The sequence below is a fragment of the Oncorhynchus masou genome, chromosome 18, assembly GCF_036934945.1.
Source record: "Oncorhynchus masou masou isolate Uvic2021 chromosome 18, UVic_Omas_1.1, whole genome shotgun sequence".
NCBI classification, from domain to species: Eukaryota; Metazoa; Chordata; class Actinopteri; order Salmoniformes; family Salmonidae; genus Oncorhynchus; species Oncorhynchus masou.
The window spans coordinates 22,642,250-22,666,127 of NC_088229.1; the positions used below are offsets into that span (position 1 = coordinate 22,642,250).

General features: G+C 45.1%; 1 protein-coding gene across 2 annotated transcripts in view; it reads right to left on the reverse strand.

Annotated features, from left to right (window-relative positions):
• LOC135504249 (calmodulin-binding transcription activator 1-like) overlaps nucleotides 1-23,878 on the reverse strand; it is a 672,226-nt gene that overhangs the window by 23,157 nt on the left and 625,191 nt on the right. The window contains exons 8-11 of one of the 2 annotated variants that reach the window (XM_064922633.1): nucleotides 19,800-19,940; nucleotides 17,040-19,360; nucleotides 16,200-16,326; nucleotides 15,755-15,889 (exon numbers count right to left, since the gene is read on the reverse strand). In XM_064922633.1, coding sequence (XP_064778705.1) covers nucleotides 15,755-15,889; nucleotides 16,200-16,326; nucleotides 17,040-19,360; nucleotides 19,800-19,940 — 2,724 coding nt within the window. Of the gene's footprint in view, nucleotides 1-10,003; nucleotides 10,311-15,754; nucleotides 15,890-16,199; nucleotides 16,327-17,039; nucleotides 19,361-19,799; nucleotides 19,941-23,878 lie in introns of those variants that run through there. The other variant, XM_064922634.1, reaches the window with a different exon arrangement.

Genomic DNA, 23,878 nt, shown 5'->3' on the forward strand with positions numbered 1-23,878 from the left:
CCAACAGGCCAAAATTCTACAGGCTCGTTCATCCTATACAGCCAGTGCAGACACTACATAGATACTACATAGACACTACATAGACACTACATAACACCTTAATAAGTGAGAAGGGAACCACAGTACTAATATCAACACGTCGGGTATCGTCTTGAGTCCAAAGCTTCAAGCGATGTGTGTGAGGACTTTTGGAGCACTCAGTGCAGTAGAGAACAGCTTTCTGTCCTAGCCGAGGGATACGAGGCGACTGTCTATTTCCCTGCAGATACACACTGCCCAGGCTGAGCGAGCGCAACACAGACACACGGTCTTATATCAATCTATTTTGGAGACATTAGGTAACTCTGTGATAGATTGGGCGAACAAGGTACAAGGAGCTTATCAAGCACGTACACTACATGACCAAAATTCCGTCGACACCTGAGCTTCCACTCTTCTGGGAAGAGCTTCCACTCTTCTGGGAAGAGCTTCCACTCTTCTGGGAAGGCTTTCCACTAGATGTTGGAACATTGCTGTGGGGACTTGCTTCCAATCAGCCACAAGAGCATTAGTGAGGTCAGGCACAGATGTTGGGACGATTAGGCCTGGCTCTCAGTCGGTGTTCCAAATGTGTTTGATGGGGTTGAGGTCAGTGAACCAGGCCTAGCCCGAACCATCAAAATTAGCCCCAGACCATTACTCCTCATCCACCAAACTGTACAGTTGGCACTATGCATTGGGGCAGGTAGGACAGCCATATGGAGAAGCACGAGTTATCACTCCAGAGAACGTGTTTCCACTGCTCCAGTGTCCAATGGGGGCAAGCTTTACACCACTCTAGCCAACACTTGGCATTGCACATGGTGATCTTAGGCTTGTGTGCTGCTGCTCGGTCACGGAAACACATTTCATGAAACAGTGATTGAACAGTGATTGTGCTGATGCTGCTTCAAGAGGCAGTTTGAAACTCGGTATTGAGTGTTACAACAGAGGACAGATGATTTTTTTTACATGCTTCAGCACTTGCCGGTCCCGTTCTGTGAGCTTGTGTGGACTACCATTTCGTGGCTGTTGTTGCTCCTAGACGTTTCCACTTCACAATAACAGCACTTACAGTTAGCCGGGGCAGCTTTAGCAGTGCAGAAACTTGACGAACTGACTTGTTGGAAAGGTGGCATCCTATGATGGTGCCTTGCTGAAAGTCATTGAGTTCTTCAGTAAGGCCATCCTACTGACAATGTCTGTCTATGGAGATTGCATGGCTGTTTTCTCGTTTTATACACCTGTCAGCAACGGGTGTGGCTGAAATAGCCAAATCCACTCATTTGAAGGGGTGTCCATATACTTATGAGTGTCAATCAAAAGTTTTGACACACCTACTCATTCCAGGGTTTTTCTTTATTCTTTATTATTTTCTACATTGTAGAATAATAGTGAAGACATCAAAACTATTAATTAACACATATGGAATCAAGTAGTAACCATGAACGTGTTAAACCAATCAAAATATATTTTATATTTGAGGTTCTTCAAAGTAGCCAACATCCAAGCTGAATCACATCCGGCCGTGATTGGGAGTTCCATAGGGTGGTGCATAATTGGACCAGCGTCGTCCGGATTTGGCCAGGGTAGGCCGTCATTGTAAATAAGAATTTGTTCTTAATTTTTTTTAAATGCCTTGATGACAGCTTTACACACTCTTGGAATTCTCTCAACCAGCTTCATAAAGTAGTCAGTCACCTGGAAAGCATTTAAATTAACAGGTGTGCCTTGTTAAAAGTTCATTTGTGGAATTTCTTTCCTTCTTAATGCGTTTGAGCCAATCAGTTGTGTTGGAACAAGGTAGGGTTGGTATACAGAAGATTGCCCTATTTGGTAAAAGACCAAGTCCATATTATGGCAAGAACAGCTCAAATAAGTAAAGAGAAATGACAGTCCGTCATTACTTTAAGACATGAAGGTCAGTCAAATGTGGAACATTTCAAGAACTTTTAACGTTTATTCAAGTGCAGTCGCAAAAACCATCATGCGCTATGATGAAACTGACTCTCATGAGGACCACCACAGGAAAGGAAGACCCAGAGTTACCTCTCCTGCAGAGGATAAGTTCATCAGAGCTCCAGCCTCAGAAATTGCAGCCCAAATAACTGCTTCACAGAGTTCAAGTAACAGACATCTCAACATCAACTGTTCAGAGGAGACTGCGTGAATCAGGCCTTCATGGTCGAATTGCTGCAAAGAAACTAAGAAGTAGACACTTGCTTGGGCCAAGAAACACTAGAAATTGACAATAGACCGGTGGAAATCTGTCCTTTGGTCTGGAGTCCAAATTTGAGATTTTTGGTTCCAACCTCCATGTCTTTGTGAGATGCAGTGAAAGGTGAACGGATTATCTCCACATGTGTAGTTACCAACATAAAGCATGGAACAGGAAGTGTGATGATGTGGGGGTGTTTTGCTTGTGACACTGTCAGTGATTTATTTAGAATTCAAGGCACATTTAACCAGCATGGCTACCACAACATTCTGCAGCGATACGCCATTTCATCTGGTTTGGGCTTAGTGGAACTATCATTTGTTTTTCAACAGGACAATGACCCAACACACCTCCAGGCTGTGTAAGGGCTATTTGACCAAGAAGGAGAGTGATGAAGTGCTGCATGAGATGACCTGGCCTCCACAATCACTCGACCTCAACCCAATTGAGATGGTTTGTGATGAGTTGGACTGCAGATTGAAGGAAAAGCAGCCAACAAGTGCTCAGCATATGTGGGAACTCCTTCAAGACAGCTGGAAAAACATTCCATGTGAAGCTGGTTGAGAGAATGCCAAGAGTGTGCAAAGCTGTCATCAAGGCAATGGGTGGCTACTTTGAAGAATCTAAAATCCAAAATATAGTTTTATTTGTTAAACACTTTTTTGGTTACTACAGTTGAAGTCGGAAGTTTACATACACCTTAGCCAAATACACTTAAACTCACATTTTCACAATTCTCATGTTATTTCATAGTTTTGATGTCTTATTATTCTACAATGTGGAAAATAGTCAATATAAAGAAAAACCCTTGAATGAGTAGGTGTGTCCAAACTTTTGACTGGTACTGTATAGTGTTTTTGCAGTTAATTAGCTCTCAATGTATGATGTAGTAGCATGGAGTGGAAGGCATGTGGAAGGCCACAGGAGACTAGCTAAGCATCAATGATGAATATTCTGCCCCCCTTATCCACAGTTTCACTACACATGTTTCCTACTGAACATTCATTCCACCAGACTCTTCTCAGCCTCCCTATAGGCATCACCATACAGCAATGCTATGTCTGGCCTGTAGATATGGTGAGAATCTGCTAGAAGTCCAGGCAGTCTGCTGGGACCCCCGTGTTCTTAGGAGTGAAAGAGAATAGTCTGGATACTAACAAATAACAACAAAGAATCACAAAGAGCTAGACTAGCACTGCTTCTTTAAGACAAATGGACTGCTGGGACCGGTGTTTACATTCTCTGGGTAGAGCTATGGGTTGGCAGAGTGTGAGCTGACACCTTTAATCATCCTCACAGTCACATACCAACCTGTGTGTCTTCTAATGCCAAACAAACCTATTGGACCTCATCATTATCTCTACGATGCCACTGTAGCAAATGCCCACATGCTCTGTACCAGTTAAAGACTGTGGCTATATCAAACCCCCGCTTGTTCTGTACCATTTAAAGACTGTGGCTATATCAAACCCCCACTTGTTCTGTACCAGTTAAAGACTGTGGCTATATCAAACCCCCACTTGTTCTGTACCAGTTAAAGACTGTGGCTATATCAAACCCCCACTTGTTCTGTACCAGTTAAAGACTGTGGCTATATCAAACCCCCACTTGTTCTGTACCAGTTAAAGACTGTGGCTATATCAAACCCCCACTTGTTATGTACCAGTTAAAGACTGTGGCTATATCAAACCCCCACTTGTTCTGTACCAGTTAAAGACTGTGGCTATATCAAACCCCCACATGTTCTGTACCAGTTAAAGACTGTGGCTATATCAAACCCCCACATGTTCTGTAACAGTTAAAGACTGTGGCTATATCAAACCCCGACACGTAGCCTAATTGAAAGGCTGTGGCTATATCAAACCCCCACATGTAGCCTAATTGAAAGGCTATGGCTATATCAAACCCCCACATGTAGCCTAATTGAAAGGCTATGGCTATATCAAACCCCCACATGTAGCCTAATTGAAAGGCTGTGGCTATATCAAACCCCCACATGTAGCCTAATTGAAAGGCTATGGCTATATCAAACCCCCACATGTAGCCTAATTGAAAGGCTGTGGCTATATCAAACCCCCACATGTAGCCTAATTGAAAGGCTGTGGCTATATCAAACCCCCACATGTAGCCTAATTGAAAGGCTGTGGCTATATCAAACCCCCACATGTAGCCTAATTGAAAGGCTGTGGCTATATCAAACCCCTACATATACTGATCTAGGAAGGCCGAGGACCAACCTCAGCAAACCCCCACATGTAGCTAAGTAATAAGACCAGTCCTACCTCTCTCCGAGTCTGTGATTGTACAGTATATTAACCTGATTGACAGAAGCTGGTATTTGTGTCTGTCTAAAGGAAGAGGTTGCTCGAGGCCATCTGGCACAGGCCCACACAGCTGGGACCCACGGGTACACTGATAATCAAAGGCCAAGTTGCCTTTCTTTGGCATAATGACCAGCTTTGTTGGTTCTGTCCATTGTGTTTTTTCTTTAATTGTGTTGTCCTCTTCCTTCAGCTAGTAATGAGTCTATGTGCAGTATTCTTTCTCCTGGACAGAGTATAGAATATTGATGAGAGGTTTGAAAAGACCAAGGATTAAGACCACAGAAATAAGATAAGGTAATCTCCTCTCAGTTTTCAATTTCATCTCAATTCTCTTTGAGAGAGTGCATTCATTTCAAAATAAAACTTTGACCCAGTTTAAACCCATTGTGTCAGCTTAAACCCAACAAAGTAACACAAACAACAGCAAGGGCTAGCATGGGTCAAAACCAGAAGAACACCAGACATTTCCTACTGAGAACACAACATAGAATCCAATGTCATGTAGTGATTATAGGGGTAAATGAGAGTAGAAGTACAGTCTATTGATGTGGCTTTTATTATTGTAATTTCAATGTTGTTGTTTTAACAATCCTCGCTATATATTAACATTGTTTTGTAACCCTGGGACCATTGCAAATCAATTCTGCAGGAGCAAATCTATTTAGCATTGATTGCACTGTAATGGTTAACAAGAACAGTAGCCTATATATCATCAGAACGACGTAGAAAATGTAGGCTATTCACCTCCTGTTGCAACATATTAGTAATCTCCACCCGGCACAGCCAGAAGAGGACTGGCCACACCTCATTGCCTGGTTCCTCTCTAGGTTTCTTCCTAGGTTTTGGCCTTTCTAGGGAGTTTTTCCTAGCCAACGTGCTTCAACACCTGCATTGCTTGCTGTTTGGGGTTTTAGGCTGGGTTTCTGTACAGCACTTTGAGATATCATCTGATGTACGAAGGGTTTTATAAATACATTTGATTTAAAACAACACACATTTAGTCAAAGCACTTCCTCTATCAGTGTCTTATTCAGTTAGAAGCCGACCGTTCATGCAACGGGTTCTTCTATAGTATTTTACATACATAAAATTAGAGGAGCAGACAGCTCCACAGTCTAAATAAGAAAAGCCAGATGCTTTATAGTTCACACATTAGTCTGTCTACTCCTAATATGGAAGTCCTGTCTGGCAAGGTTGTAAATAAGCTCATCAGGTAGCATGCGTCTGACCTCATGGCATCAGTCCAGGTCCCGGGGAGAAGAGAGGCAGGTCAATTTCAATTCAACATCAAGACTGAGGAGGTAGTCTATATTTCGGACTGCTCTACAAGCCAGTGAAATGTCGCGAGAAGAGACAACACAAAGAGGAATTACTGCTTGTAATCTGCTATTACAGAAAATGACAAATATCTGCTTTACTAATTCCTACACATAACCTATGATTATAGCAGATGATGCTGTGCACCATAGAATGTGGCACATAAGAAATCACACTCGATCTGTACATGTATATTCTTATGCTTAGCAATTGTTCTAATATGTAGGACGTTAAAGCATCAGTTGGAGGCAGAATACTAAATGATACAATACTAGCGAGATCAATGCAGTGATATAGTCCATCAGCCTGTGGCCTATGGTTTCCCAAACACGGTCCTGGGGCCCCCTGTGTGCACATTTTGGTTTTTGCCCTTGCACTACACAGCTGATTAAAATAATCAAAGCTTGAGTGGACACGCAGCCCTAGACACACACTCTCTGAGGGGAGTCTGCAGATGAACCCTCACTCCTACTGATGAACTAACTAGTATATTATGACCAAGATTTCTCATTCCTGTGTGTTCTGCCCCAAAACATTCCATTGGCTTAAATGGTAGGAGGGCTGAGAGTCACTGGACTAAATCAATCAACAAGCACCGGTCCATGTCCTTGAGAAAGCAGGCTCTTCATAGGTCAAGACCATTTTCTAAATGCTGCTGGCAAACAGGTTTCTAACTATCCGCAGTGTTAACCAACAGATCCACAAAATGTGGACTGGACAAAATGTTTCTGGAATTACTGTCCAAAACATAATAAATGCTGAGTAGTTTATAAAGCTGAATGTCATAAGAATGAATTGCATTCATACAGAAAATTGCATGCCTACAATGTATTTTATGCTTGAAGCCACAAAAGTAAAATCTAATGATGAGGACTAATTGGAGAGAAAAAAGCAAGTTAAATGGGTAGAGTAAGAAGCAGAACTGCACTCCATCATTTGTGTTAGAGGTCCCTTTAAACATTCTCAAGAGCTGTAATCTGACCTGTAGTTAGAGAGCTTTAGCACTCACACCGAGTCCATTACACCATATTCTCTTTCACATTTGAGTAATTTACCAGGCACTCTTATCCAGAACAACTTACAGGAGATGTTGGGGTTAAGTGCCTTGCTCAAGAGAACATCGACAGATATTTCACCTAGTTGGCTCGGGGATCCGAAACAGAGACCTTTGGGTTAATGGCCCAATGCTCCTAACCGTTAGGGTACCTGCCGCCCATACAACACTTCTCCGCTATATTAAATGCTGATTTCATAGTCCTACAGTATCGTAGCCCTAAAACCATGACAATTATATCGTAAACATGACACATGGAAAAACACTATGATAAATGACAACACAATACCCCATGAAGCTGTATGAAAGCACAGCTTACACTTGTTAGTCAGCCAAACAAAAGTCCAAAATCACTGCATGTGTCACAGCAGTGTAAAGTAATAGTTCTGACTTGAGGTATGATATATTTATGACATCATCTCTGCAAGTAATAGTCCCCACTGTTGTGTTGGAAACGCACAACTATTGACAGTATACTGCGCTCAGCCTGACTAAAGGCTGATAGTAAAGGGTTAGCTATTAAAACTCATTTGGGATCGGTGTCCCGTCCATGGGACGGTTGAGCTAACGTAGGCTAATGCGATTAGCATGAGGTTATAAGTAACAAGAACATTTCCCAGGACATAGACATACGGTATATGATATTGGCAAAAAGCTTATATTATGATTAATCTAACTGCACTGTCCAATTGATAGTAGCTATTACAGTGAAAGAATACCATGCTATTGTTTGAGGAGAGTGCACAGTTTTGAACATGAAAAGTTATTAATAAACAAATTAGGCACATTTGAGGAGTCTTGGTACAACATTTTTAACAGAAATGCAATGGTTCATTGGATCAGTCTAGAACTTTGCACATAAACATATGCCATCTCGTGGCCAAAATCGAAATTTCAGCTGGGCTGGAATAATACATTATGGCCTTTCTCTCATCGTGTTTCCTTTCAAATGGAACCAAGAATATACATATCCTTGCTTCAGGGCCCGAGTTACAGGCAGTTAGATTTGGGTATGTCATTTAAGGCAAAAATTGAAAAAAATGGGCAGATCCTAATGACCACAAATGATATGGTAAAGCTATTGAAGAGTCACACATTATTTTGCTCAAAAATGTTAAGAGAAAGTTAAAGGGAATGTTACATCTTGCTAAACACTTCAATCATGTTGATTATGTGTGTGAACATGAATTTGGTCCTCACAAGTTGCCTCCGCAGCTTAAGGGGAAGCATAGAGAAGAGATACAAATTAACCCTTTTCTCTAAAGAGGCATTTACATTTACTCCTTCCACAGGTTCCAGTACTGTAAAGCCATGCCCTGGGGTAAAGCCATGCCCTGGGGTAAAGTCATGCCCTGGGGTAAAGTCATGCCCTGGGATAAAGCCATGCCCTGGGGTAAAGTCATGCTCTGGGGTAAAGTCATGCCCTGGGGTAAAGTCATGCACTGGTAAGCATTTCCACTTCACTGGAGCGGCTCTCATTCCATAAAACATTTCTAAATGGACAAACTCCTGCAGCAGTATATTATTATAACTGCATTTGAAACAAACTATGCTTGGCAAATTATAATAGCTTCTCTGCTTTCTGTGTTTTGTCATCATTACTGTTAAGAATTGACATCTGCCAACGTCTGTTTCTTACAGCATAAACTGCCTGCACATGCTACTATAAAGTTATGTTATTCTGAGTCATGTAGCACCAAGTCAACAGAGCTTTTTTAGAGGGTTAAGAATAGACGAGCAACAAGTATCATTTTGGAGAGGAGAATTGGCCTATACATGAGTGATAGGCTACATTCAGAGTGTACATTCAAACCAACAGAACTGTTATACAGTTATTAAACACGACTGGAGGACCGCAAATAATAATATAGTATGTGTCCTGCACACGTTTCACAATACAAGGATTAATGTCGCTATCATAGCACCATGGTTCTGAAGCATCCCTGTCTCAACTGTTAGAGTCGCTGTCCAAAGCCCTGTGGTTCTGAAAACGTTATTGCATACAGGTGGAATAAGATGCTAGCCTACAAGAGATGCCTTTTTAATCACTGTTACACTTGAAATACTTTGTCCCATGGCTTCAGCGTTATGCTGCATAAGTGTTTTGTTACTACAGAGCTGTTCATGGTTTTCTAATAGGGCATTTCCCTCCTCTTGTTACTCATGTATTTTAAAAGTCTAGCGCAGTCAGGCTAGGAGGCTGTCGAATCCTGTTGTTCGGTCATGCTATCCGTTTAGCTTCGATCACTAAATCATATCCATCTTGCGTGTTTCTGCATGCTTTCAATGGCACAGGCCACAGTTGTGAAACTGGTTTGGTCTCGTTGTATTAGCACGTGAGAACTACTAAATAAGTCAGTTACTATTCATTCGTTTTCTAGCATCAACTAAGCACGCAAAAGATAGCCTGCTTTAGCCTACCTGATCAACTTGCTTTTGAGTTTCAGACGCGGTGGACAGCGAAATTAGCGCTCGTGTGTTGTGCACGTGAAAGAAACCCCCTTGCTACCGGCACTAGAGTCAAGACATGCTGGTTTCCAGGCTTTTTGAGAGTATCTTGTTCGTAGGCTATAAATAAACTGTCGATAATCTTGCTTTGTGAGTAATACGTATTACTCACAAATGGGATAGTAAGCTGTGAACCCATGCTGCAATTTGAAGCCCTTGCATGTTAAGGATAGTGCTGAAACAAATACTAAGCTTCCGTTTAATTGACATTGTTAAAAAAATGAAGGCATAAAACGAGACAGATTTAAAAAAGTACAGAGAAACAAGCTAGTTCCACACCAACTACTCTTACTGCTACAGTGTGAAATGAAGGAGACAGTCACAGACAGTAACACTAAACATTTTGAGAAAGCACACAACAAAACATTCTCAACAATAGTAGGCTAAACGATGAGACATACTGATGAACGTGACATGCTAGTACTCGTCTTGAAACAATACAGAGCCAGCATTTGAGTAAAAAGTCTAAAGCGTGTGTAACTTAACTTTCCTGTTAGTCACCAGAAGATAACACACAGATACACAACAACACCGTTCAACAAAAATACTCTAAACACATCTAACCTTCTACTTCATTTTCCATTGGTAGAGTCCCCCTGAAAAGCCAGACTGTTTCCCTTCTCTTTAGGAAGAGCAGAAGTCATTCACTGGCATCCTGACCATAGTCCAAGCATGCTGCATTTCATTTATGTGCACAGTTTCCCAATTCCCACAGTTTCTTGGTATTAAATGATGCTATGAGTAAAACAATATCCTTGGTGTGTAGAAGATCAATAGAGCACTCATCAACAATATAACAAAGTGGAACACCGACGCGTGGGGAGAGAGAGAGCAAAAAAGACCACTCACTACTCTCTCTATCATAGCCCCCCCCCCTACACTTCATTCCCTCCTACCCCCTCCTTCCCATGCTGCGCTTCTCTCTCCTCAGTCCCCCACTAGCCTGCAGTAAAATAAAATACATTGTTGCGAGTAGACGTCGTCGTGCGCACGTGCCGCAGGTAAACAGATGCCCTAGTTTCTCCTCCAGCTGTCGAGCTTTTAAAAGCTCGAGCCCCCTTGGCGCTCTCATTACTATTAATACATTTCGCTTTTACTTTGTAATTTTCAACTGCCGACCAACAACCAAACTGAGGTGTGTACACGTTTTGTACAAGTCGTTTTTTCTCTCGTTTGATTTTATCTTATGGAGAAAATATTCGACGCAGCCTGATATGTAGCCTACTTCGGTTCATTGTCACTTAAAGTGGGTTTGCCTTCAAATGAACCCTTATCTCCAGTGGTACATGTCAGCTCCAGTCTATATTGAAATTATTTATTTGAAGCAAACCGCTTGTTGCCCTGTATGTCTGCGCTAGGTTGCCGTATTTACCGAACAATGACCCTGCATTACACAGTCCCCTGCTGTTTTAGGATGGAAGGTAGTTTATCTACACCTGTTTACTTTCAGATTAGGTGGAATACCACCAGGAGCGGTGAGCAGCTCTGTATAGCATAATTTGGCAGGCACTGTCTTCCTAACGAACCAGTACCCGGGTAGTGAGCGCCACCGGGACCGTCTAGGACAATGCACAGATAATTATTAACGGGTAAAAGGCTGTTCTGCAGCTCCGACACCTCAGAGTTTTCTGTCCTGTCCATGGCTCCGTACCTGCAGTGCTGCAGAGGAAGGAAAAGTGCCCCCTCCCTCACTCTGCATTATGACAAATCAAAGCAGGCAGGCAGCTGTGCCATTAGCACATCATAGCATAGCACAGCTTCAGAATGAACGGAATGGGAATTATATTATTAAGGCTATTGAATGGTCAAATTATGGGTCATTACAGGCACGCAAATGGATAGTGTCGCATATCTGGAGTTGAGTCTTTTCTAGGTTACATTTATCTGTGGTGAAGCACGTGCAGAATGTCATTCATGCTGTGTTATACAATGCAACTAACTGCTTCATGCAGTGAATTTGATGTAAATATGATTTCATTTTATTTTATTTTAATATAATCATTTATGGTGCTGTAAATGGCAAAATTTGATGTAGTTTATAGTAATTCATAGTTAGTGTTGCTGGAAAGTAAATCAATTTCATATGAACTTTCAGGACCTTGGAGAGCACCCATTATTGTACAGGATGATACTAGTGTATCAACTTGTTATTTTTTTCACATCACTGAGGTAACTCAATCAGCATGTCACTGAGATTACTCAATCAGCATGTCACTGAGATTACTAAATCAGCATGTCACTGAGATTACTCAATCAGAATGTCACTGAGGTTACTCCATCAGCATGTCACTGAGATTACTCAATCAGCAAGTCACTGATATTACTCAACCAGCATGTCACTGAGATTACTCAATCAGCATGTCACTGAGATTACTCGATCAGCATGTCACTGAGATTACTCAATCAGCATGTCACTGATATTCCTCAATCAGCAAGTCACTGATATTACTCAACCAGCATGTCACTGAGATTACTCAATCAGCATGTCACTGAGATTACTCCATCACCATGTCACTGAGATTACTCAATCAGCATGTCACTGAGATTACTCAATCAGCATGTCACTGAGATTACTCAATCAGCATGTCACTGAGATTACTCAATCAGCATGTCACTGAGATTACTCCATCAGCATGTCACTGAGATTACATGAGATGTCACTGAGATTACTCAATCAGCATGTCACTGAGATTACGCCATCAGAATGTCACTGAGATTACTCAATCAGCATGTCACTGAGATTACTCAATCAGCATGTAACCGAGGTTACTCAATCAGCATGTCACTGAGATTACTCAATCAGCATGTCACTGAGATTACTCAATAAGCATGTCACTGAGATTACTCAATCAGCATGTCACTGAGATTACTCAATCAGCATGTCACTGAGATTACTCAATCAGCATGTCACTGAGATTACTCAATCAGCATGTCACTGAGATTACTCCATCAGCATGTCACTGAGATTACTCAATCAGCATGTCACTAAGATTACTCCATCAGATTACTCCATCAGCATGTCACTAAGATTACTCAATCAGCATGTTCATTATCAGACACATGCAGTCCTCAGATTAAATCAGCACCTGCGTCACTTACGCCATCCATGTCACTGAGATTACGCCATCATGTCACTGAGATTACATCAGAATGTCACTGAGATTACGCCATCATGTCACTGAGATTACTCCATCAGAATGTCACTAAGATTACTCCATCAGCATGTCACTGAGATTACTCCATCAGCATGTCACTGAGATTACGCCATCAGAATGTCACTGAGATTACGCCATCAGAATGTCACTGAGATTACTCCATCAGAATGTCACTAAGATTACTCCATCAGCATTTCCATCAGCATGTCACTGAGATTACTCCATCAGAATGTCACTGAGATTACGCCATCAGAATGTCACTAAGATTACTCAATCAGCATGTCACTGAGATTACTCCATCAGAATGTCACTAAAATTACATCCAATCAGCATGTCACTGAGAAAGCATGTCACTGAGATTACCAGTCCAGCATCAGCATGTCACTGAGACAAATCAATAGCTCAGCATGTGAGATTACTCCATCAGCAACTTTTTCAGACATGCATTAATCAGTTCACCTCATCAATCATCTGGATCCACACTGAATCAATTTTCACCTGAGGCAAGTGACCAATGTTGTATGTCCCTGTTCTGACACACATCCAGTCCTAATAGGTGCATGGGGAAAATATATACTTAATAGAAAGGAAATTACCAGTCCAGCACACAAACAATAGCTATGTTGAATTTTTAGACATGAATTAATCAGTTCACCTCATCAATCATCTGGATCCAATCTGAATCAATTCACCTGAGGAAGACCAGGATGAACTCATTCAATTTAGCATAAGCTCTGGTGGACATTCCTGCAGACAGCATGCCAATTTCACACTACCTCAAAATTTGAGACATCTGTGGCATTGTGTTGTGTGACTGCACATTTTAGAGTGGTCTTCTATTTCCCCTAGCACAAGGTGCACCTGTGTAATGATCATGCTGTTTAATCAGCTTCTTTATATGCCACACCTGTCAGGTGGATGGATTACCTTGACAAAGGATCAAATGCTCACTAACAGGAATGTAAACACATTTGTGAACAGAATTTGAGAGAAATAAGATTTTTGTACGTATGGAACATTTCTGGGATTTTTTATTTCAGCTCATGAAACATGGGACCAACACTTTACATGGTGCGTTTATATTTTTGTTCAGTGTAGCAGGATTAATTTATAAACACCATGTAGTATTTATGAGTGTCATCAGGAAAGTATTAGGCAACACAGGCATACATCTGAAAAGTCAGCAGTAAACCTGTCATATTTGGACATGAACAGATTGAGAAAATACATCTAGGAAATGATTACCATACATGGCAAATGAGATGATTCCAAATGAAACCAGAAGGCAAAATAACCATCAAAATGCAATCACAAGCCAAAACCATTACCAATGCAATTGCCAAGCCAATTTCAAGCCACTGAGTGGGAAAGGGGAATGGGTTAACAGATCAGACTTGTGTTTTCCCTCAGCTCCTTAGTTTAGCCCCTCCTAAACTGGTCCTGTGAATGTGCCAGTGAGGCAGAGAGAGAGTGAGTTTACCATATGAATGAATGGCGGAGGGATACACTGGTTCCACCGTGCAACGCCTGCCTGGGAGCTGACAACTCCTGATTACTCACTCCCACTCCCTCAAGGGCCGTCTGCAATGCAGCTGTCCCGTCAGCTCACTCGCTCCAGTCCATCCCTCTCCTCACCATGCCCTACTTTATCCTGTCAATGCACAGTTGTGTTGACACTGCAGTAAGTGTGCGACTGTGGAGCTCGGTCCCACACACACACACACACACACACACACACACACACACACACACACACACACACACACACACACACACACACACACACACACACACACACACACACACACACACACACACACACACACACACACACACACACACTGGGAAAGCACACACACATACTGGTATATACACCTGCTTGTGCCTACCAACATGAACACAGAGATAAGCATCCCTGTAGTGCCTTACTCCATCTCCCCCTACCATTAGTCTAAATATATTAATTCACAAGATTTCCTGTAGCAAAACCCTTGGGTCCTAGTCTTCATTGTGCAGCCAATCACAGTTTCCATGCGTGCCCAGTAACATACACTCATGTATGTCCTTGAAGTCCAAGATCAACTCAATTTCTAATGAAGGTGATTCAATACAGCTATTAGATATTGATCCTGACAAGTCTATCCGAACATAACAGCATCCTCTGAAAGACACAGGACAAGGACTGGTGCTCTTCATGGTCCTAGTCAAATCAAACCCCAAATTAACTGAGTTCCTACTACAGTTGATTCAAGGCAACTATTGATTCTGACATTTCTTGACATTAGAAAACAATAAAGACACAGGACAAGACACATGTTCTCCAAGGTCCTGAAACACAACCTGAACTCAAGTTCTAATGGAGTTGACTCACTGCTGCTTTCATACTTGAGAGAGAGAGGGAGAGAGAGAGAGAGAGAGAGGGAGAGAAAGAAAGAAAGAAAGAGAGAGAGAGGTAGAGCGAGAGAGAGAGAGAGTAGGAGAGAGAGAGAGAGAGAGGAGAGAGAGAGAGAGAGAGTGAGAAGGCAAGAGGGCAATACAGAGTAGAGTGGGAGAGAGAGGGGGCAATACAGAGGAGAGGGAGAAAGAAAGAGAGAGGGAGGGAGAGAGAGGGAGAGAGAGAAGGCAAGAGGGCAATACAGAGGAGATGGAGAGAGAGAAAGAGAGAGGGAGGGAGAAAGAGTGGAAGAGAAAGAGAAGCAAGAGGGCAATACAGAGGAGATGGAGAGAGAGAAAGAGAGAGGGAGGGAGAGGGAGGGAGAGAGAGGGAGAGAGAGGGAGGGAGAGGGAGGGAGAGAGAGGGAGAGAGAGGGAGAGAGAAAGTGTGGGAGAGAGAGAGAAGGCAAGAGGGAGATACAGAGGAGAGGGAGAAAGAAAGAGAGAGAGAGAAGGCAAGAGGGAGATACAGAGGAGAGGGAGAGAGAGAGAGAGAGAGAGAGAGAGAGAGAGAGAGAGAAGGCAATAGGGAGATACAGAGGAGAGGGAGAGAGAGAAAGAGAGAGAGAGAGAGAGAGAGAGAGAGAGAGAGAAGGCAAGAGGGCAATACAGAGGGGAGGGAGAGAGAGAAAGAGAGAGAGAGAGAAGGCAAGAGGGCAATACGGAGGAGAGGGAGAGAGAGACAGAGAGACAGAGAAAGGTGCGAGGCAGATAGACTGTCTCTTACCGTCCAGTGAGAGCCAGTCGTGTTGTGAGGAAGGCAGTGAGGGCAGGGCGCGGGCCTTATACTCAAATACCACTGAGTTAGAGATGATCTGGTTACTGGCTGTCACCTGCAGCGTCACCAGCCCAGTGTCATGAGCTGTGGACAGAGACAGACAGAGGGAGTCTGAATCAGACGCTTCACTGATAACTGCTACAACTCTAACACTCTTGACCCTAAACCCCTGTAGACCTACGAACATTATACTATTCTTCTTAAAACATCTCAGTGTCCAGTGAGACACAATCTCAACTGAGGAACCTTCATGTAATGTATGCTGATCTCCAGAAACCAAATTAGAAGTCTAAAAGAAAATGACTGATATCCCTGATAAATAGACTGTTTTTAGTCGATTGTGGTGGAAGGATACAGGAGGTGTGGCAGGCCAGGCCAGTGAGGCCAGTCTTACCTGGGCAGTAGCAGCGCAGCACCCCCGGCTGGATGAGAGAGGCAGGGACAGCGACCTGGTCAAACAGGCAGTTGTAGTTAGAGCTGGCCTCCTGCCATGGACCAGTGATGAGCACCTTCACTCCTCCCTGGAACAGATAAACACACAGACTCACAGAGCGGGAAATGGATAAACTGAATCTATACTAGATATGAGGGAGCGAGTGTGATTTTGGCTATTATTTAATGTCATGCTGCCATCTCGGGGAGAGCAATAGGAATAACATGATCACAGAGTGGTGTATCCTCAAACTGCATGAAATCTAGTGAAAGGGCTGCCATCTCATGGATGAACATTGTCATTGACATTACACAGACTTCTATTGTCTCTGTGTTATATTTGCCTGGGCTGCCATCCTGTGGTTGGACAGTGATTTTACAGCCATTTTTCTGATTGATCAAAGTGGTCACCATCTTGTGGTGGAATAGTGTCATTGACGTTACACAGACTTACACTCTCTGTACATTTTAAATTTTTAAATTTTACCTTTATTTTACTAGGCAAGTCAGTTAAGAACAAATTCTTATTTTCAATGACGGCCTAGGAACAGTGGGTTAACTGCCTGTTCAGGGGCAGAACGACAGATTTGTCCCGCCCATTACCGCCCATTACATTATTGAGCTGCCATCCGGTGGTTGAACAGTGATCTTACAGATAATTCAAACTATGTTGATATGTGTGTTTGTTGGTAGGAGTAAAAAAAAATATGTCTGACTAAAATAAAACTATTTAGTAATGAAATTGGAGTATAATTATAGTTAAAGGAGGAGAAAATGCACTAACAGTGTGGTGGAGGCTCACCTCAGGGTAGGACCACTCAGGGGAGTAGTCAGTGACGATGAAGAGTCTTCCAGTGGCCTGCAGCATACCCAGAGCCCCCTGGGCCACAGCTGCAGACACAACCTCCGCCACGTGCATGTAGGCCAGGGAGCCTGGCTCCACCCCTGCACCCCCGGCCCCTCCACCAAGGGACTGGGGGCTGCAGCAGGGCTGGAGACAAAGCTCTGAGGGGCTGTATCCTGCCCCCCGGGCCCCTCCTACCCCTCCGTCCTCCTGGTCCTGCTGAGGAGCTCCGCTAGGTGTGGCCTGGCCATCTGAGCGGTGGTTGCCCACCAGCTGGTGGGTGTAGAGTGCTCCTCCAGCCGTCATGTTGGCTCCACCACCGTCCACAGAGATGAAGTCATTGATAAGGTCAGAGAACTGGTTCCCGAAGGAGATGTCGAAGTGGTCCAGGCTGATCTCCATGCCTCCCCCTCCTGCTCCCCCGTTAGAGCCCGCTCCACCCAAGCCCTGGTGGGGCCCCACGGTGTTGTAGAGGCCCTGGACCATCCCAGTCCCCTGGAGGAGGGGCTGCAGCTGCTGCTGTTGCTGGGAGCGGTTGCTGCCGTCATTGTTGACACCATTTCCGTTGTGCATGGCCACTCCTTTCCCTCCACCTCCCTGACTTCCTCCTCCGTCGTTGGTCTGCTGCAGGTAGTGCTCTGCACCTCCTCCCTCTTGGTTGCCTCCTCCACAGGCCTGGAGGTGATCTCCAGGCTTCAGTAGACCCTCTCCGTTCACTGTTCCCCCGGCCTGGCCTGAGCTCACGCTGCCTGGCTGCTCCAAACCCACCACCTCCTCATGCTCCGGCCCCAACCCAGGGAAGCCCCCCTGGTACTGCAGGAGCTGGAGAGACCCAGGCCCCTGCCCTGGCCCCTCGGTGGGGGAGCCCCCGTTGCAGTTGGCCCTATGCTGGCCCTGGTGGCTCTGGTGGTGGTGGTGGAGATGGCCGTTGCTGCCAGGCGAGTCCGTCTTGACCACCTGCAGGCTCATGTAGGCTGTGGAGTCGTGGGAGTTGTGCTCCATTAAGTGAGTCTTCTGGCCCATGGAGGACCTGCCCTGCTGGGTCTGGCCGGACTGCTGGGTGTCCTGGAGGAAGAAGCTGGGCGAGTGGCTCTGGTGGGAGAGGTGGGGGCTGTTCATAGCCTGGCCATAGCTCACTGTCCCAGCCCCGGACGAGTAGTCCTGCTTGGCATCGATGGCACTGAAGTCCATCTGCTCCAGGGTGGTGCTGGGGCTCAGGCCTCCTCCAGAGGGCAGCAGAGAGCCTGCAGGGGTCAGGCCGAGGGAGCCCTGTGCTGAACCTGCCCCAGAGGAACAAGACACACCTCCTCCACAGCTCACCACCACCCCCACCTGGTATCCCTGCTCGGTGGCCAGCTGCTGCTCAAAGGACATGTCCTCCGTCTTGATGTTCTTCACCAAAGCAGAGTTGAAGCTGTATCCAGAGTCTGACATGGAGGGAGAGCGCTGCATGCTGCCATTGGTGCCGTTGGAGGAAGAGGAGGAGGAAGAGGAGCTGCCATCCCCCTTCAGCCTGCTGCCCCCATAGGTTTGGCCCTGCTTGGGGTTGTTGAGAAAGCAGTCAGGGTCAAAGTTCATGGTGGTCTCAGGTATCTTCATGACTCCGTTATCCAGACTGCTGGATAGGACCAGCTCTTCAGACACCCCGGCTGCAGACAGCATGGACAGACCGTCTGCTCCCCCCGCCACCCCGGGTACCTCCCTAACTCCTCCGCTGGGGAAGGCAAACTTGTGGCTGTCTGCCACAACACCGGACAGCCCCAGGCCCTGGGAGGCAGCGTCGGGGCCCATGAGGTGGGTGTTGGGGCCCCCTGTGGGGGACATGCTGTAGACGGGGTCTCCGGTCACCTCGGACATGAAGACACTTTGGGACATGACGGCGGCTACGTGGCCCAAGCCCGTCACCACGGGACTGTCAGCCATGTCTGGGTCGCTGTTCAGGCCGCTGCTGATGGACACAGGGGAGTTCTGGGTGGTGTCTGGGACCTCCACCTGGTTGGTAGAGGACACCTCTGTGCTGTTCTGGTGCAGGAGAACAGGCTTGTGGACCTTGCCGTTGCGTTTCTCTCTGGCGGTACCCCCTCCTCCCCCTGAGCTCTTCCCTCCTCCTCCTCCTCCTCCCCCTCCTCCATGGCTGCTGTGCTCGGTCTTGCCCTCAGACACGTCGTTATTCTGGACCTCAGAGTGACCACTGCTGTAACCTCCACGGGGGTCCACCTTGGGGGAGATGATGCGGTGTTTGGCGCTGTTGCACTTGTGATGCACGCTGCTCCCTGCACCTGTTAGAGGGAGGAAGGAGAGGTTACTAAGAGATAGTATTAGATACAGTAGAAGTCATCAATCACCTACAAAGAATGTAGAAGGGTACAGTGAATCTCGGTGACACAAACTAATTCTGTGGGAAGGCTTTGAATGACTTGTTACAACAGTTCATTAGAATTCAAACAATACCAATAAGAATACTGCCTGTACTTTTGTACCTAAACAAATCACCTGGAAACACATGTAATTATCCAAGGAATTGTAATTCAAGTAATCATTTGATTGATTGGTGTTCCTTTTGATACTATTTGAACTTTTATCAATCCAAAAAGAGAGAGCCATGACCCTGACACCTTCTCCCTATCTTCTGTCCTTCGACTTCTCCTACGCATCTCCCCTTTCTCTCTCATCCCCTATCCTCCTGCCCCTATCTACCCCCTATCCCCTCCCCCTTACCCAGGGTGCCCGTGCAGAGGCAGTTGTGGGTCCGGGGAGGTGGCTTGGTTTGGTGGCTGTCCAGAATCTGCTGCACCAGCTGCTCCACTGAGAAGCCAGAGCTGCTGTTCCCGTTGCTACAAGTCCACTTGATGCCATGAACTGCCGGGAGAGAGGAGGAGACACAGACGTCAGCCAGACAGCCACTACCACCAGCCAGCCAGCCACGCCAGCCCCCTCCCTACCATCACCCGCCTCACTGCACACCACCACACCGTACACTACTGACCCACATATATATATATATATTTATATAAATCACTAACTGTAAGTCGCTCTGGACAAGAGTGTCTGCTAAATGATTAAAATGTAAATGTCCAAAAATAAGTATATTTAATACAGCCCCTCACCACCAACCATGCCAGCCCCCGTCCCCATCACCACCACACACTGTACACTACTAACCCACCCATACACCCCCTTAATACACTGTACACTACTAATCCACCCATACACCCCCTTAATACACTGTACACTACTAACCCACCCATACAGCCCCTTAATACACTGTACACCACCGACCCATCCATACACCCCCTTAATACACTGTACACTACTAACCCACCCATACACCCCCTTAATACACTGTACACTACTAACCCACCCATACACCCCCTTAATACACTGTATACTACTAACCCACCCATACAGCCCCTTAATACACTGTACACTACTAACCCACCCATACACCCCCTTAATACACTGTACACTACTAACCCACCCATACACCCCCTTAATACACTGTATACTACTAACCCACCCATACAGCCCCTTAATACACTGTATACTACTAACCCACCCATACACCCCCTTAATACACTGTACACTACTAACCCACCCATACAGCCCCTTAATACACTGTATACTACTAACCCACCCATACAGCCCCTTAATACACTGTACACTACTAACCCACCCATACACCCCCTTAATACACTGTATACTACTAACCCACTCATACAGCCCTTTAATACACTGTACACCACCGACCCATCCATACACCCCCTTAATACACTGCACACTACTAACCCACCCATACAGCCCCATAATACACTGTACACTACTAACCCACCCATACACCCCCTTAATACACTGTATACTACTAACCCACCCATACAGCCCCTTAATACACTGTATACTACTAACCCACCCATACACCCCCTTAATACACTGTACACTACTAACCCACCCATACAGCCCCTTAATACACTGTATACTACTAACCCACCCATACACCCCCTTAATACACTGCACACTACTAACCCACCCATACAGCCCCATAATACACTGTACACTACTAACCCACCCATACACCCCCTTAATACACTGTATACATAACCCACCCATACAGCCCCTTAATACACTGTATACTACTAAACCATACAGCCCCTTAATACACTGTACACTACTAACCCACCCATACACCCCCTTAATACACTGTATACTACTAACCCACCCATACACCCTTAATACACTGTATACTACTAACCCACCCTTAATACACTGTATACTACTAACCCACCCATACACCCCCTTAATACACTGTATACTACTAACCCACCCATACACTGCCCCTTAATACACTGTACACTACTAACCCACCCATACAGCCCCTTAATACCCTTAATACACTGTACACTACTAACCCACCCATACACCCCCTTAATACACTGTATACTACTAACCCACTCATACAGCCCTTTAATACACTGTACACCACCGACCCATCCATACACCCCCTTAATACACTGCACACTACTAACCCACCCATACAGCCCCATAATACACTGTACACTACTAACCCACCCATACACCCCCTTAATACACTGTATACTACTAACCCACCCATACAGCCCCTTAATACACTGTATACTACTAACCCACCCATACACCCCCTTAATACACTGTACACTACTAACCCACCCATACAGCCCCTTAATACACTGTATACTACTAACCCACCCATACACCCCCTTAATACACTGCACACTACTAACCCACCCATACAGCCCCATAATACACTGTACACTACTAACCCACCCATACACCCCCTTAATACACTGTATACTACTAACCCACCCATACAGCCCCTTAATACACTGTATACTACTAACCCACCCATACAGCCCCTTAATACACTGTACACTACTAACCCACCCATACACCCCCTTAATACACTGTATACTACTAACCCACCCATACACCCCCTTAATACACTGTACACTACTAACCCACCCATACAGCCCTTTAATACACTGTACACCACCGACCCACCCATACACCCCCTTAATACACTGTACACTACTAACCCACCCATACAGCCCCTTAATACACTGTACACTACTAACCCACCCATACACCCCCTTAATACACTGTATACTACTAACCCACCCATACAGCCCCTTAATACACTGTACACTACTAACCCACCCATACACCCCCTTAATACACTGTACACTACTAACCCACCCATACACCCCCTTAATACACTGTATACTACTAACCCACCCATACAGCCCCTTAATACACTGTATACTACTAACCCACCCATACACCCCCTTAATACACTGTACACTACTAACCCACCCATACACCCCCTTAATACACTGTACACTACTAACCCACCCATACAGCCCCTTAATACACTGTATACTACTAACCCACTCATACAGCCCCTTAATACACTGTACACTACTAACCCACCCATACAGTCCCTTAATACACTGTACACTACTAACCCACCCATACAGCCCCTTAATACACTATATACTACTAACCCACCCATACACCTCCTTAATACACTGTATACTACTAACCCACCCATACACCTCCTTAATACACTCTACACTACTAACCCACCCATACAGTCCCTTAATACACTGTACACTACTAACCCACCCATACACCCCCTTAATACACTGTACACTACTAACCCACCCATACAGTCCCTTAATACACTGTACACTACTAACCCACCCATACAGCCCCTTAATACACTGTACACTACTAACCCACCCATACACCTCCTTAATACACTGTATACTACTAACCCACCCATACACCTCCTTAATACACTCTACACTACTAACCCACCCATACAGTCCCTTAATACACTGTACACTACTAACCCACCCATACACCCCCTTAATACACTGTACACTACTAACCCACTCATACAGTCCCTTAATACACTGTATACTACTAACCCACCCATACACCCCCTTAATACACTCTACACTACTAACCCACCCATACGCATACTGAATCCTATCACTTCTACACTCCTTACTTGCACCCTGTAACATACCATCCCCAACTATCCCACTTCACACCACAGTGTGCTTGTGGAACGCAGAATTACTGTGCAATGTCTTGTCTCTTTCCCTGCGTTTCCCCACCAACTGTACTGTACACCACTACTTCCTGAAGTGGCCAAGCACACAAGCAGCATGGAGTAAACCTGCTGGCTTTTCTGTGTCATTGTATTTCCCTCTGCTCCCGCTATGTGAGTGCTTATGAAGGTGACATTCCCCCCTGTGTTGTCTCTACCTCTGCTCAGGCTGTAATGGGGAAACCACTAGAGGGGAACACAGTCTAGCTGCAGCCAAGGGAGGAAAGAGAAGAGAGTAATTCTCCTTCACAACTCCACTCCTACCTGCCTGGCTGGCTGGCTGCCTTTCTGGCTGGCTGGCTGCCTTTCTGGCTGGCCTGCTCCAGTCACACTTCACCGGCACCTCCTAATACCTCTCACTTCTTCCCTAGCTCAGGCTTGGCAGCCAGACTCCTCTTCTCATCAGGATGATAGTGATGCTGCTAGCACAATCATAAAGGCCTATAATATCACACGTGACTGATGCTACTGCTGCTGCTGCCACGCCACCAGCTCTGAACCAGAAAACAAAAAATATGCTAATATTTCTGAAGTGGGTCACATTTAGAATATCAAACTAAATCAAGGCAGCTCTAATACTGGTTCCCACGCCTCGCTACCTCCCTCAGTTATATAGGCAGAAGAGAGGGGGGGAGAGAGGGAGTAAATA